This window comes from Dermacentor albipictus, chromosome 8, assembly GCF_038994185.2.
Source record: "Dermacentor albipictus isolate Rhodes 1998 colony chromosome 8, USDA_Dalb.pri_finalv2, whole genome shotgun sequence".
Taxonomy (NCBI): Eukaryota; Metazoa; Arthropoda; class Arachnida; order Ixodida; family Ixodidae; genus Dermacentor; species Dermacentor albipictus.
Window position 1 is genome coordinate 27766772 of NC_091828.1, and position 15073 is coordinate 27781844.

Consider the following 15073-nt stretch of genomic DNA (forward strand, 5'->3'; position numbering starts at 1 on the left):
CTGCAGGAGGCCACTGGATGGGTCGGGCCCAACCCCCAGTGAAGCCTCCCCTGCTCGTGGGGCGGATGCCAGCCGGCCAGTCTCCTTGGCAATTTCTCCCTGTGTGACATGAATTCCGGAACTCCTTCGCTCTTCCCTTACACCACGGGTATTGAAAGCGCCCCCGGGTGGTGCGATAGGAAATTCAGAATTTGAGTTGTCACAATCAGGGGTACTCTCGCTAGAAGAACTGGGAGTTTCCCTTCCCTGTATGGGTTCGGTGCCTTCTGATCCCTCTACTGCAGAAGCAGTGAACTGAGGTTTGTCTTGGAAAGTTTTCGTGGCGTGCGTACTAATGGTTCGCTTGGATTGCACTGTTTGGGTCGTTTGGGTGGCCATGCCAGCCTCCACATCCGGATTATTGCTGTCCGGTACACGAGGAACTAGTCCCCGAGTTAGTAGAGTAGGAAGAACTGCATTAGTATTTGGGTTTTCACACGAGTGTGGACCACTGTGTGTTTCTTGGGCTTTCTCAGTCCTCCCATCCAGCTGACGTTTTTGGGTGGACGATGGTTCTGAGTCCGTGTTCGGTGTATTTGAGTCCGTGTTAGTGTTTGGGGCTGGGTGTTTGGAGAGTCTGCAGTGCTGCAGCAGCCCCCTCTTGGTTTGGAAAGTTCGGCAACAAGTTGCACATCTGTTTAAGTCGGATATCGGTTCAACAGGGTCTGCAAGAGGACGGCCTCTCTGTCTCGTGCGCAACACACGCCCCTGCGTCGCTCCCTCAGCCTCCGGGATTGGTGCGGCCACCGCTCGGCGGCCGCTTTCTTTTGTCTTTTCATTTGTCGATTTCGGGCCAACCCATTTCGGGCCAGGGGGTTGGCAGCCCCACAGGCCCACTTTTGCCGCCTCCGTTGCACCGCTGGCCAAGTCTGGTGCGAGAAAACCTCGCCTCTGCGTCCAGAAAATGAGCAGGGTGGCAGGGAGCACCACGAGCAGGTGGAGGTCGGACTTGCACCGTCGGACACACACACACACACACACACACACACACACACACACACACATTTTTTGCACTTATAGAAACTTCGTGTGGCCTCGTAGAATTGCACGCTGAAGTGACGGCGTTATATGAGCATATACAAGCCCTCATAGTAGGAAGCAGTTCAAGTTCACAGCCTGACTCTTTTCGGTGGTGTAATCTCGTGTAATTGTCGCATACTTGCCTATCACTAATACTGCTTCACCTGCAGCCACTCTCTTTTTTACTTTTTATGTGAGCCCGAGTATAAGCGCTGCTGCGCATGACTGCTGTTGATTCTGAATTCGAGTGAATCCGACTTGATCTCATTTCGGTTACTGAGTGAATTATACAGTATCCCCAACTATCATGCACCAAGACTTAAAACAAGAGCAGTTGCGTTACTTGAAGAAAACCTAGCGCATATTGTTTCCAGTACAGTGGAGTAGCCGCCAGTAATTTTTTCGTTACTGAGATTTAATTCGTTAATTCGGTGATTGTACTTATCTAACTCGAGAAGGACTGTCTTGATTATGAAAGTGTCAATGAGGCATTTGTAGGCACCCCAAAATAACATGTAACTGTGGTGTTTTCAGCGGCGCACTAATTGCGTACAATTTCCTCCGACTGGCAAAGAAACCTGACAAAGTATGAAAAATACTATGTGATTGCGCTCCCACCCGCATCATAAAGCAACGCCCTCAAATAAGCTGATTGAAAGCAACTGCATTGCCTCTCGCAAACCTGAAGATACAGCGCATCATCTTGATAATGCTACGGAAGGAGCATCAGCAGGTTTCGAGGCTTCGCAGCTACTCCTCTCATTTATGCGTCACACTTATTATCCGTCCCTCAAAGCCGTCTAATCACGTTGACAACAAAGGCCCCTTGATAACGCGGCCGAAGCGCCGCTCTGACTACGCACGCGGTGCGAAAAGCAATGCAATAGGCACAGAATGTTTCAAAATCCTGGCGTTGCTCGCATCGAAAGAGTGCGCGCGAAGCTAAATTTCGCGCCAGAAACATACTTAGGACCAAAACCAAATTAAAGTGACCATCTTATTTTTTATGAAAGTGGATACGTGCCGCAAAAATAGGTTCGTGCCGAAAAATAACAGAAAGACAGACCGGGAAGCGACCAATGTGTAGAGAAAAAGTAAAACCGAAAAGAAAGTAAAATATACTACTTATAAATCAGCCAAATTGGCAATCAGGATGTCTGCACCATAAAAAAGAAAAATAATAAAGAAAACATCCAATTTCAGTGTGCCCTTATATATGAATTCGTAAGCTCTGTTGATCACCAGCCTAAAGAACGTGTTCGAATAGCTCTCCTTTTGCAGCTACGCAGTACTGTGTCCATTTTATCGCATGTTCACTGGTTTTCTTGATGACTGACGCCGGAATTATACGGCCGACACCCTAACTGACGTCCGTCTCAATCATGTAAGCACCATCTTTAACGTAACCCGGGAGGGGGGGGGGGGCGGGCTCAGCCCCTGGGAAAACTCCGGAGGGGTCCCTAGTCGGCGCCTATGGGCAAAGGTAGAAAATAAAGGTGGGAGAGAGGTGGACTTTATTGTACAAGAATCTCATTGTCCGAGCCCATGCCACTGGTAATACATTAGGCGTTGTATAGGGGTCGGGACATTCTCTGAATATGCTGGTTGTGCTGCCCAAGGAGTCACGAAAGCATAAGGCGGAAGTGCTCTGGTTGATGAATCCAGCTCATCCAGAAGTTGAGAGGACATAGTCCTGGTGCGCTGTATACCTAGACGAACTGTAATGTTGATCACTATCCCTCAGTCCTGTCGACTTCAAGAACAGCGGCAGTGCTTTTGTGGCTCTCTAGCTGCTGCTGCGACATGCGAGGCGGTCCTACGACTTTGCTCTCACCGTAAGATCTCCCACCTAGCTGGCCTGGGCGTGCTGAGGTCAATGCGTTAATTCTCACAGAAGGGCAGTAACGTAGTGTTTCTTCACAACGGCCGACACTTGAAGCAGCGCTGTCGGCTATTCCAACCAAGGATTAGTAACTGTTCGCGAACGCAACGACCAGGTGCAAGCGACCACGCAGAGGTGCTTGGCATTAAAGAGGAGCACACAGCGATAAAACGTGAAGAACGTCCGGCATCTAAAGGAGGAGCGTAAAGAAAGAAAAACGAACTAGGCTTTATTGAACAGTATAGTCTGAACCAGGCATGCACCCAGGATTTTTCTCGCCCGGGGGGGGGGGGGGGAGTCGGGGCAATCCAAGGTAACCTTTCTGCGCAAATGAGGGGCGGGGGGGAACCCTTATTAGTGTAAATGTGAATAATGCCAACCGTTCGCCAAAACACCACGTAAACCCGCAACAGTGAAATGAAATAACGTCTATCTCACAGGTATACGCCTGTCAGATAGACATCTCCTTTGCTTGACGAACAAGGAACCACATCAAATGGAGTCGCGCAGGAAAGAAGCGCAGGAAGAACACTGCCAAGAACAAGTAAACAAGCGAAAGTATATTTCTAGTAAGGTCTTTCTTTAAATTAGCTCTGGAAGAAATACACAGAAATATATATTTGTGGAACAATCACAGTTAATTTGGATCCCTCGTTTACTGCTCTACCAAGTTAAGTGCCAAAACAGACTCGTATTGTTATTTGGGAAGTTTCGTAACGATGCGTGGATGCCAGTCCCATACAACCGCGTAGAGTGCAGGACGCTGCGCTTCTAGACGTAGTGAGCCCACCGCGAGTTGTTAGACACCCACAGAAGCATAGCATAGAAGTGGCTATGTCAGGCGGTTAGATTGACAACGGTAGAAGCGTCGTTCAAAACACAGAATCCTTCTCCCCTTCCGGCGACGTTTTCTGTACTTACTTCTCAAATAAAAAGGCGTTAATCCATAAATAGTTTCACAAGCAACGGTAAAATTTGTTAACTTTCGTTTTTCCTTCCTATTTGGCTGTCGCCTCGGCTGTCTCCCTTAGTAGATCGCTTAATTTCCCAACTGCTTGCGACTCTTGTTTCCAGTTGCCAATTTTGCATGAAAAATGCTGTACAATTAGCGGAAAACCAGACGAAGTAGCGGGTCTCATTCGTACTGCTTATGCGTTTAACGGTTATTGCAGGGTTTGATCATGGACACTGATTCCCATAATATTATTTTCCACCTTATCTAACCTCGAAAACCTCCGTCCTAGCTATCTCAAATCCTGTGGGCAAACTCCTCGAGCACATGGTGCACGACCGGTTAACGCCATATCTCAAGGACAACGTATACCTGCCGCACACCATTTTCGGTTTCCGACAGCATCTGTCCACGCAGGACGTTCTCCTGCTCCTCAACGAAGACCTGCTCGACTACCTTGATCGCAAACGCAAATAATCAATCCTAGCAATCGACGTAAATGGTGCGTTCAACAACGTGACCCACGAAGCCATACTCCGCAACCTCGAAGATACAGGCTGCAGAGCCCGGATCTATAACTACATCAGCAGCTTTCTGACCAATCGAATAGCCTCAGTAGGCGTCTGCACCTCCGCAGCGATACATTTCTGCTACCCAACGAGGTAACCCCAAGAATACGATATTTCGTCCCTCCTTTTCAACGTCGCAATGATCAAGCTACCAAATTAAACGCCATCCCAAACATACACCAAGCCCTTCACGCCCGCGACGTCATGCTCTGGACCAAAGCGCCTGCTACAGGACAAATCGAACGTAATGTACAAAGAGCAGTCGAAGCCATGGAAAGATACCTCTGAGACAGCGGTTTCCAAAGTACACCCAAAAACTCTGAGCTTCTCGTCCTGAGAGCACGGACACGAGCAAGACCACCCAGCTATACCGAACCCGATACTAGCGTCTTCCTCAGCGCAACCAAATCTGTACAGTCCTTCATGTACTGGGACTTTTCATCCACAGGACGGATCAGGGGCGACCACTTTCCCGCGTCTCCAGCGCACACTATCATAAGTTACGCATTTCGTCAAGAGGATCGCAAACCAAAGAAGCGGACTGAAGGAGCAAGACACACTCAGGATAATCCAAGCCCTCGTAACTAGCCATATCACCTAAGGAACTCCTGACACTCAACTCGACTGAAATCAAGAAACTTAACGTTGTCATTCGAAAGGCAATCAAAGTAGCCTTGATCCTTCCCCCCATGCCATAAACGGAGAAACTCCTCAAGCTCTGCGTCTAACACATGGGAAGAGCTCATCGTGGCTCACAAAATCAGTCAACTAGAGCTGCTCAAATTCACGCCCACCGAACGTGCACATTTACGCTAGCTCAACTTATAGTGAAAGCTACGTTGCCGAAACAGGCCAGAAAGCAAGAAACTCACCGGCATTCCGGGAGTGTACAGCGTTGCACGTACGCCGCGCAATGTGCATCCAACTTACCATAAGTAGCGTCGGCAAAGCATAATTCGCGCTCTCAGCAGGAGATGCGGGAGAGACCCTGATATAAGATACACTGATGCTACCCGGTATATTAAACGAAACGACTTCACTGTAAGCGTCACGGATCACCAAGGCAAAAAACTCTCAGCTCACACCGTCTGGGCAAGATCCGTCGAGACCACAGAAAAAAGGGCAATCGCTTTGGCGATAACAACTTGCACTGAAGTAGCAGTAATCCTGCCCGACTCCCAAGTGGCGCATCTGAACTATCAAAAAGGATGCATATCAGACAATACAGTCAAAATGCTTCGAAATCACATCGCAAGCGCTCCGCTTCCCGAAACACACATCAACTAGATTCAGGCCATCGGGCATGACAGGAAATGAGGCAGCACACGCAGCTGCTCGCGAGAATACCAGCCGGGCTTTCCTGCCATCACACACCAGGCCGGCCATCAGTGTTGATGACATCACTCTAAACTACTTGGAGCTTCTGCAACACCACCGACTCCACAGAAGAACGTACCCTTCACCATGTACCCTGCCTGAGCAGAAAGAGAGGAGTCATCCTCCACCGCCTACAGACAAATACCTATGTACACGGAATAACGATGCACAGACTCCATCCTGCGCAGTACTCGTACAAATGCACTCGCTGTGACGTCCTAGACGCCCTGCAGCACATGATCCAGGATTGATCACTGCTTGACACATCCACGGACACCACGTCACAAGCTCAACAAGACAACTCTGAACGAGGACGCCTCATAGAAGCACAAAAGGAGCACCTCAATTATTTTTAAGCCACCTATTCTTTAAAATGTTGTGCCTGCGACTCATCGTTCGCCTAACTGTGTGTCTCGTTTTCCTTCATAACTTTTGTGTGTAGCACTTCTGAAGCCACTGAAGCGCGATGCTTTTTGGCTCGGTATATTTAAGTGTCCAAGTTCTTGCGCATAAATTTGAGAATGTGGTTTGATTTTTTAAACGTATGCTGTAGGCTCCCACCCTTCAGTCTGACCTTCAGAATGAAAAAAAAAACCTTAATAGCCTCTACAGTGCAGTAAGCAGTAAGCAGGCAGCTACACGAAAGAAAATCGCGTAACAGGCGTGCTTTATTCGCGGCTTGTCATAGAATAAGAGCTGCGCGCATTGAGTTTGGCCCCTTAATCCTGGTATAATGTACATGCTGCGTCCTGTTGATTCATTGTAAAGGGACTTAAGTGAAGTTTGTGGACTTCATGCATTTTTAAAGTTTTTTTTTGTTTGAAGCCACGCATATGTAATCAACACATGAGTTGCCTGCACTGCTTAAATTTTCCGCATACCGTACCTTGCCGCGCCACGGATGGCCAAAGCGGCACTGCCATGGAGAGCAAACCACTGAACTACTGCTCGATAGCTATTAATGCGAAATCATTATTTACTTACTATTCTTTTATTTACATATACTGCAGGCCCTATTCGGGCCCAAGCAGGAGTGGTTACATCAATGCTAATAAACAAGACAAGACATAAAAAAATTATTAAGAAGACAGGGACATCAGCATCTGCACTTTAGAATTATCAACAATAAATATGAAGTAGGAACAATACTCGCACTTCGCAACTCAACAACAAAGTGAAAATACCATACACACACAACAGTTCACTGCACTAAGCATATCAATTTTAATATAACAAACATGAGAATTTATTAATTTCCTTCCTTGTGTGCAGGATGCTAATATTCAAAACAAAAATTATTCAACAGAAGAACGAACGATTGTGTCGTATTATGTTAAGGTAACTAAAGGACTGCTAACTGCTTGTTGTGGTGTGTACGGTCCAAGCGCATGGACGGCTCGGTTATGACTTTGACGCGGTATTTTAACGTGACCATGGTAAAGCCGATAGATAAATTTTAATCTGGACACCACCCTATGGTGACCGCGTTTTTTTTTCATCTTTGCCCTACATCGTGAAGGAGATAGGCTCGAGAAGCACGAATAGGTGGAATAGATAAACATCAAGAATAATTTCTGTACCCTTTCTAATTTTGTAATAAAATATTGTTGATAACGGCTCCAGATTTGGTCCGCATATTCTAATTTTGTCCTGAAGAGAGCTTTGTTTGCTGTTACTTTGCAGCGGGTGACGCATGAGGTAGTTTCCATTTGAAAAATACAAGTTTTTTCACTGCGTTACTACAACGATTATCTGTATGGGGTACCCAACTTAAGTTACTTATGAGTGTAAGACCCAAATAATTCACTTGCAGAGTTTTTTAAACATAAGCATATGTAATGGTGTAAGCTCGTTCTAAAAGCTTTTTTTTTGTTACTAAATGTTATGCTCGCCGTTTTCGTAGTATTGAGCTTCAAGCCCCATTTGTCACACTATATGTACTGATTGAATGCAATGCACTATTAAGTCAGACTTGGACAGTGTTGATTTATATATGCTGGTATAAGTAACACAATCGTCCGTAAGAAGTCCGATCTTTACAGCTCGTTGGACTAAAATATATCATTTGTATAAAACAAATACAACAGTGGACCGAGCACCGACCCTTGTGGTACTCCTGAGTGTACATCTAGTGTATCAGAGATGCAGTCATTAAGAGGAAGCTTTAGCTCGGATGCTCCCATCTAAATACATATAAAAGGAGAATTCGTTTTTCTCGGCAACCTATGCACCAAATTTGACGAGGTTTTTTGCATTTAAAAGGAAACCTTAAAATCTAGGGACTGTTGATTTCTAATTCTTTATTTAGGTCATCAATTTTTGATTAAAAATTGGCGAAAATCAAAAATTTTCAGGAAGTGAAACTATCAAGTTTACAACTTTACCTCGGCAATGAAAAACGATATCACAATTCCGTGAACTGTATCTAACAGTACATCTTAAGCGGACAAAATTGATATATGTCACACAGGAGTCTAAAAAAATTTAGTAATATAAAAATACTGCTTTTGCAGAACCTTTGTACACGAAGTAACAAATTCATGTAAGATATAAAATGACATGCTATTTGTCCGCTTTTAATACTCTAATGGGTGCCGTTTACAGAACCGCGACATCTGTCCTTGATGCATAGGTATTAATCTGTAAACTTCGTGCATCTATTATTTTCAAACTTGCGAATTTTTGAAAATATTTTTAACAAAATTCAGGCCCTAAATGGAAATTCCACTTCCAGCAGGCACTAGAATTTACCTATCTCTCAAATGCAGCAAATTTCATTAAAATCGGTCCAGAGGTTATCTCAGAAAAACGTTTTTGCGTTTTACATGTATTTGAATAAGCCGCGTCGGAGTTGGGCCCGAGCTAAAGCTGCCTCTTAACAGCCACGTATTGCTTCCTTGAAGCTAAGTGGCATGTTATCCAGCGAACAATGTTGTGTTCAATACCAATAGCATACAGTTTAGTTACTACATCATCATGCGGAACAACATCAAGCGCTTTAGAAAAGTCTAAAGACTGCGTCAATTTGACGCATTATATTTAGTGAATTTACGAAATCGTTGGTTATTTCGACTAGCTGAGTTGTAGTGGACAGACCGGACCTGAAGTCATGTTGATTGTTAGGAAGCTGTTGGTTATTTTCTAGATGTATAATAACTGCCTTAAATATAATATGTTATAACAGCTTACAAATTGTGGATGTTAGGGAAACTGGTCTGTAGTTGTTTAATTCTAATGGAGATCCGGACTTGTGATTTGAGAATATCCTCGCGTGCGCCAATCGTCAGGTATCACAAGATTCTAACGAGGTTGTACATATTTTATACAAATACTCTGTCATCCAGGTCGCATATTGTTAAGAAAACGTTTGATATTTGATATGGCCCACACCTAAACAATGGACTTTGCCAATTCGAAAATCGAGTTGACCCGCGTTTAAAACAGACCTGGGCCACTCCTAAAATTGACTTGGCCCACCCCCAAATTTGGGTGACCCACTCCACAAATTGACTTTCCCCAATTCGAAAAAAATTTAGTTCAAAGCCGACCTTTCCCACTCAAAATTTACTTGGCCCCCCCATAAAATTTGGTGGCCCACCCCCAAAATTGACTTTGCTCAATTCGAAAATCGAGTTGACTCACGTTCAAAACCAACCTGGCCAACCCTCAAAAGTTACTTTTTCCAATTCGAGCTCATGACAAAGGGATCCCGTCATGTGACAGTCACAGGACCATAAGTTGCAAGGTCACATGACCAAGTGATGACATCATATGACAATGCCACGTAACCTGGATGTCGAAATAGTATAGATGTCAATATAGTCGACACGCCCAGACACGCCATACCCAAACACGCCGCTGCCTCCACAAAGAACGCAAGAAATATCGCGCGAAAGTGTCATAATGCTTTCGCAATCAATGCACGTAAGGAGATTTAAGTGCCTCTAACTTTATTCAGAGTGCTTCCGCTAGTTCATCGCACAGTCTTCTTCGGAAATATTGGCCAGCATGACCTATCGGAAATTTACCGCAATCATGCCAGGGTCATTTGGCGATTAATACCACAGTAACGCTTCAAATGGCTGGAACAACAAGCGCGCACACTGATTCTCCCGCAGCGCCCGGAGGCCCGGAGGCAGTCAAAGCGTACCGTGCGCAGCGCGCGCGAAGCAGGCTGTCGCTACTTTCCAGAACAGAGGTGTTTAGTCACGGGGGGGCCAATCAGAGCGCACACGGCGGCGTGTGCTCGAGCGTATGGTTAGACGAACGGAGGGAGAAGCACGGTTGGCGCGGGAAAGTAGTTGGCGGATATCCGGAGATAGAGCTTGACAAGTGACCGCGATTGAGGTGGGGGATGAGCCGCGGGATGGCACATCCATCTCCACAACGACAAGTAAAACGCTCCTGTCTCCTGACTTCAAGATATCGCGCCCATAATCTGCTATGAACGTCCTGTACTAACCATAAAAAGTCCTCCTATAAGCGCTGTGTAGCAACCTGAAAAAGCCATTGTTACGAATACAAAAAAAATCTATAACATATCACCTAGAAGTCGCCGCAGACCATCAATTTGTGCCCCTTTTCAGGAGCTCTAGGGGCTAGGCTACCGTTTAGCCATTTAGTCATTTACGTAACAGTTTAGTGCTAGGTACCAGGTTACTTCAACTGAAAGCAAGCGTCACCTCTCAGGATTTATCACGATAAAGTATCCAGCTGTTCGTCTAACCATGCCCTCCCCCCCCCCCCTCCACACACAACTCAACTGCAAAGAGTTCATAGCTATCGCCTTGATGGGATGATTAAGGCGATCAGCCCAAGACAATTATGTCCAAGTCATCCACGTGCTTACTGGTCCTTGGCGTTAGAAAAAATTTGTCTACTCAGGATGCTTATAAGATAACAAAACGATTACATATTTGTCCAACATGTTGATCTGCTCTACTAGGCAGCACTATGAAGTAAACCGGCCGTTCCACCGCAAAATGTCCTGTTCAATCCACATTTCACATTATTTCTAACAAAACGAGCTGGCAGGCTCTAACCTAAGCATAGTGTCTGGAAAGAGGAGAAACTCAGTGTGTTGTTTGGATGTACCTGGCGAGCCTCGACATGATGACGCAGATAGTCGGGCTTCCAGCCGAGGATAGATATGAAGGCCTCAATGACCACCGTAGCCTCGTGCTTGTTTGGGCTCCATGTAGCCACCCATTGGTGCTGGAAAAGGCGGCCCTTCCACGACTCGCCCATGTTCTTCTCGAACTCGGTGCCGTTGACCAAGCTGCTCGCCTTGTGGATCTTGTTGAAGTGACCCGAGTCGGCGCCATTCTCAGCTATGTCCTGGATGTGGCAGTGCACCGAGTGCTCGAATCGACCCGTAGACTTCGACTCCAGAGTGCGGCTCAATATATCCTCTGGTACGTCCCATGAGGGTGCCTTGCCGTCTGCGTGGTACCATACGAACACCAGGCCGAGGAGTTCCTTAGACGTCCAGACCTTCACCTTGGCGAAAGAAGGGGCTGCAGGAAGGAACGAGGTAATTCATTGCGGCCTAAAATGCTCATCGCGGCTCATCGCTGGAGTATTACGCATAATATAGCTACTCTCAGGGCTTACTGTTAGGAGGCGCATTGCAATGAGAACTGTGTGAATGAATGCTTTACAGAGCGGATATAATACATAGTCTTGCCGGTAGAAACACATATGACGCAGCACTGTGTTGTATTGGCGCTAAATTCGAACGATTTAATGTGCTCGCTGCTGAGAACAATAACCAGTGGCTCCGTCCATCTTGCTGGGAGATATTTAGTGCACGCAGGACTTTGGTAGTTTGCGAACTGGCCGAATGAACCCTTCAACCAATGTTGTGTGAAAATGTCAGCTCTTAAAGTTTACCACGCCCACTCACCTTTGGCGGAGTACGGCACGTGGGTGCAAGATCCGTTTTTACAATCAAACTTCCATCCGTGGAAAGGACACTCGATGATGTCTCCCGCCACACGGCCCATCATTCCCAGGTGGGCGCCCAAATGTGGGCAGTATGCGTCGAATACTCGCGCCGTTCCGTCCTCACATCGGACTGCGACGAATTCCTGACCTGCAGAAAATCCACATTGCGCGCGTAAATAATAATGCAAACTATGGGTTCGTTTCGTTTATTTTTGTTGTTATTTATCCTTGTTTGTCCAGAGTCCGCTGTAGCATGTTCACTGTGATCACGTGACCTGGCTGTAGTTATAAAGGATTTCTCGTTCTGACGTAATAGTTGGGCGGAAACCCACAGCGTGGAGATAAGTAATTAGGGGAAGATGCGACATACACCCAGTCGTAGCAATTGCTACAAAGGAAACCCATACGGGTTCCTCGAAACAAAAACCTCGCAGTTGAAGAAAATTCGTTCTGGTCTGGGACTCGAACCCAGGACCACCGCCTTTCCGGGGCAGCCGCTCTACCATCTGAGCTAACTAGGAGGGCAGCAGATGGCAGAGCGAAGTCGAATTTGTCAACTCGAAGCAAAGGCAAGAGTTTGACATAATAGTTCTGCCCTTCATCCAATAGTTCATCCAACTGCTGCGATTGGGTGGATGTCTAACTTTCCCATAATTTCTCGTTCTGAATAAAATTAGTTGGAAGTTGGCGCCCGTCCTGGCGTTGTCGGAGAAGGCACGAAACGGTTGTCGCAGAATAATTTCTTTGTTCGTGCCTTCAACAAATGGTACTGCAGTTCCTATGCGATCCACTGATGTAAATAGAACGTCGATAGCTTCCATGCGCCAGCAATGCATGTACTGGACTAGTGGGAATGTCGCCCTGGGGCATTTATGTCGTGCGTAGTTCTCTTTTCCTCCATATCTATAGGACGACTACGCTATGCACCTCTTATGTACCCATGCAGCGCATGGCTGCATTTAATTACCTTTCTCACTGCTTGCGCTGACCGCGCAGGGGCGTCAAAGGCTTTCATTTGTTGCAGTGAGATAACGAAAGCATATTTCCTTCCCTTAAAGCTTCTTAGCAGCTCTCTTGTGAGTCGTGGAGGTAAATCATACAATGTGTACGTTGTGAGCGAGCTGGTAAACGAACCCACTTTACTGTTGCTGTCACTTTTACGGTAACTCAAAATTAAACATACATGAGTATGAATCGGCTCACCAAACTTCCTATACAGGTCCGTTACTTTTGTTCATAGATCATGGGCGTAGCTTTACAACGGTGATCTACATTTTAAAACAGCTACAATGCAGATGGCACAAATACTGTCTGCTTTAATTGTTGTATGTGCTCTTTTTGAGCTCCTCGACGTTATACTTCGCGCGTTCTGCCGGCGCAAGCAGCGCACTCCAGTATTATCACTCCTGGCTCGTCGCGTTTTCACTAGCGTGAGTACCGAGAGAATGCATATGTTGTTGCGGGGCAACAAAACCGTCACAAACTTGTCCCACTGAGATTCAGTGCACGCCAAACTTACTTTCTCACCACGGCCGAGCTGCTTTTCTTCAACTGCGTCACAACGTCAGGAGCGGCGAGCGTACTTCAAAAGTGTCCCAAAACGTAACTAGCAAAATTAATTACGATAATGTTCGGGGTCAGAGAAAGCGTCACGAACTTGTCCCAGCAATATTCAGTACATGCGAAACGAACTGCGCTACACGCCCGAACTGCTTTTCGCTAACTGCGTCACAAGTCTGGGTTGCCTGCCGTAAAACCCTAAATAGCTTGAAATGCGTAGCAGATTGTCAAACAATATTTCTTAGCTTTCCGTAGTCTAGTAGTGCAGTGGCGGGATGTCGAAGTGCACAAAAAGCACAAGAATACAGCGGGAGCCCAACAAGCAAGCTACGTCCAAAAGAAACTGGTCGCCCAACAGGCGAACTTCACATGCGCAGCCGGCCTGGCTCGCTTAGGTGGCGTGTCTGGCGCATGACGCATGCATACGGCGCATATGTATGGCGTGTTTGGCGTTCCGCTAGCTTGTTGCTAGGTAGCGCAACAAAAATAAGCCTCAAATTATAAGTTAATTTATACTCAAAACTTTTCATTTTTAGCGGAAAAGAATTTTTAAAAATAAAATGTCTAAATTCATTTTTTTTTCGGTGCTCGCGTCAGCTAACGGATGGGATTAACACTAGGCGTGACGTGTTTGCTGTTGCCAGTTTTTGTCGAGTGTCCCCTCTTGTTCAATCGAAGCTATTGCAAAAACAAAAAAAAAAGCCCGAGACTTGTTGCACCTACAAAGAGAAGGCGATATTTTCATGCTGTCACATGATTGCCGCAGCGGCTCGCCGCCAGTTGGTGTGGCTGCTCTGCCGCAGCTAGCCGCAGCTACAGCCACCATACCGCAGCTGCGTTTGAACGCCGGCGCCGCGCCGCGCTCGTTTTACTGCTAGTGTGCATGGGGGCTTACTGTGGCGACGATCGCTCCGAGATAGCGCCGGAGTAGCGCGTGTCGTCTGTTCACCGATGATGCCATCGATAAGGCATGCGGCGAGCGCGTCAAAACAAAGCGCTGCATGAACCGAAGTCTGTCTGCGGCGGCTGCAGAAGCAGGAATGGCACTGCACCGGGGCTAGGCGAGGCTCGTCGCCGTAAAAAGTGGTGCGGCCGAACCCGGACCAGCGTCGGGACCTTCCTATGGAAAGCCGCAGCTGTGCATTCTGAATCGCGGCCACGCGTCCACCGCGCGCTGCCTCGCGGGTTCTCCCGATCAGTGAGGCACGCAGTCGCACCACTCTTAGCTCGTTTGCAACGTGCCGCATGATGAGATTGTCCGCGCCAACCAATATATCGCTAAACCTAACACATATACAGCTGCGTTCAAATTTCGCATTAGGAAGTATCGCAATCATCGGTAAATTTTTTTCACCCCCAAAGGTCGTCCTAATCATAGAGTTTCATACAATTACTAGAGGAAACTGCGGCGGGAGCTGCAAGCAGGATAGTTCAGCCAGCATGCGAATTATGTGTAGTATATGGATTTGCCTAAACTTCGTCTTTCTGGCTTTAATGGCTTCGTGTCTCTGCAAAGTGTTCATATTAAAGAAAGTATACTGCGTTATAAATAATGAAGTACACATTATTAAAGTTGTCAGACAGCAGAATTTCAACACAGGACGTCTAGCATAGAAGCCCGCTATTGAAATAAGTATATGCCACGAATGCATGAGCAAGCGGAACCACTGCAGCTGCGATTATGCTTGCAGTCTTATCACCTTTTATATTGAAAAGGTATATATATAT

The 15073-nt window shown here is 46.5% G+C and overlaps 1 protein-coding gene across 2 annotated transcripts in view; it reads right to left on the reverse strand.

Moving 5' to 3' along the window:
- LOC135905242 (cholesterol 7-desaturase nvd-like) overlaps window positions 1-15073 on the reverse strand; it is a 52861-nt gene that overhangs the window by 8057 nt on the left and 29731 nt on the right. For both annotated transcript variants that reach the window (XM_065436247.2, XM_065436246.2), the window contains 2 exons: window positions 11745-11933; window positions 10934-11355 (listed from right to left, as the gene is read on the reverse strand). In XM_065436247.2, the coding sequence (XP_065292319.1) occupies window positions 10934-11355; window positions 11745-11933 (611 nt within the window). The remainder of the gene's footprint in view (window positions 1-10933; window positions 11356-11744; window positions 11934-15073) is intronic.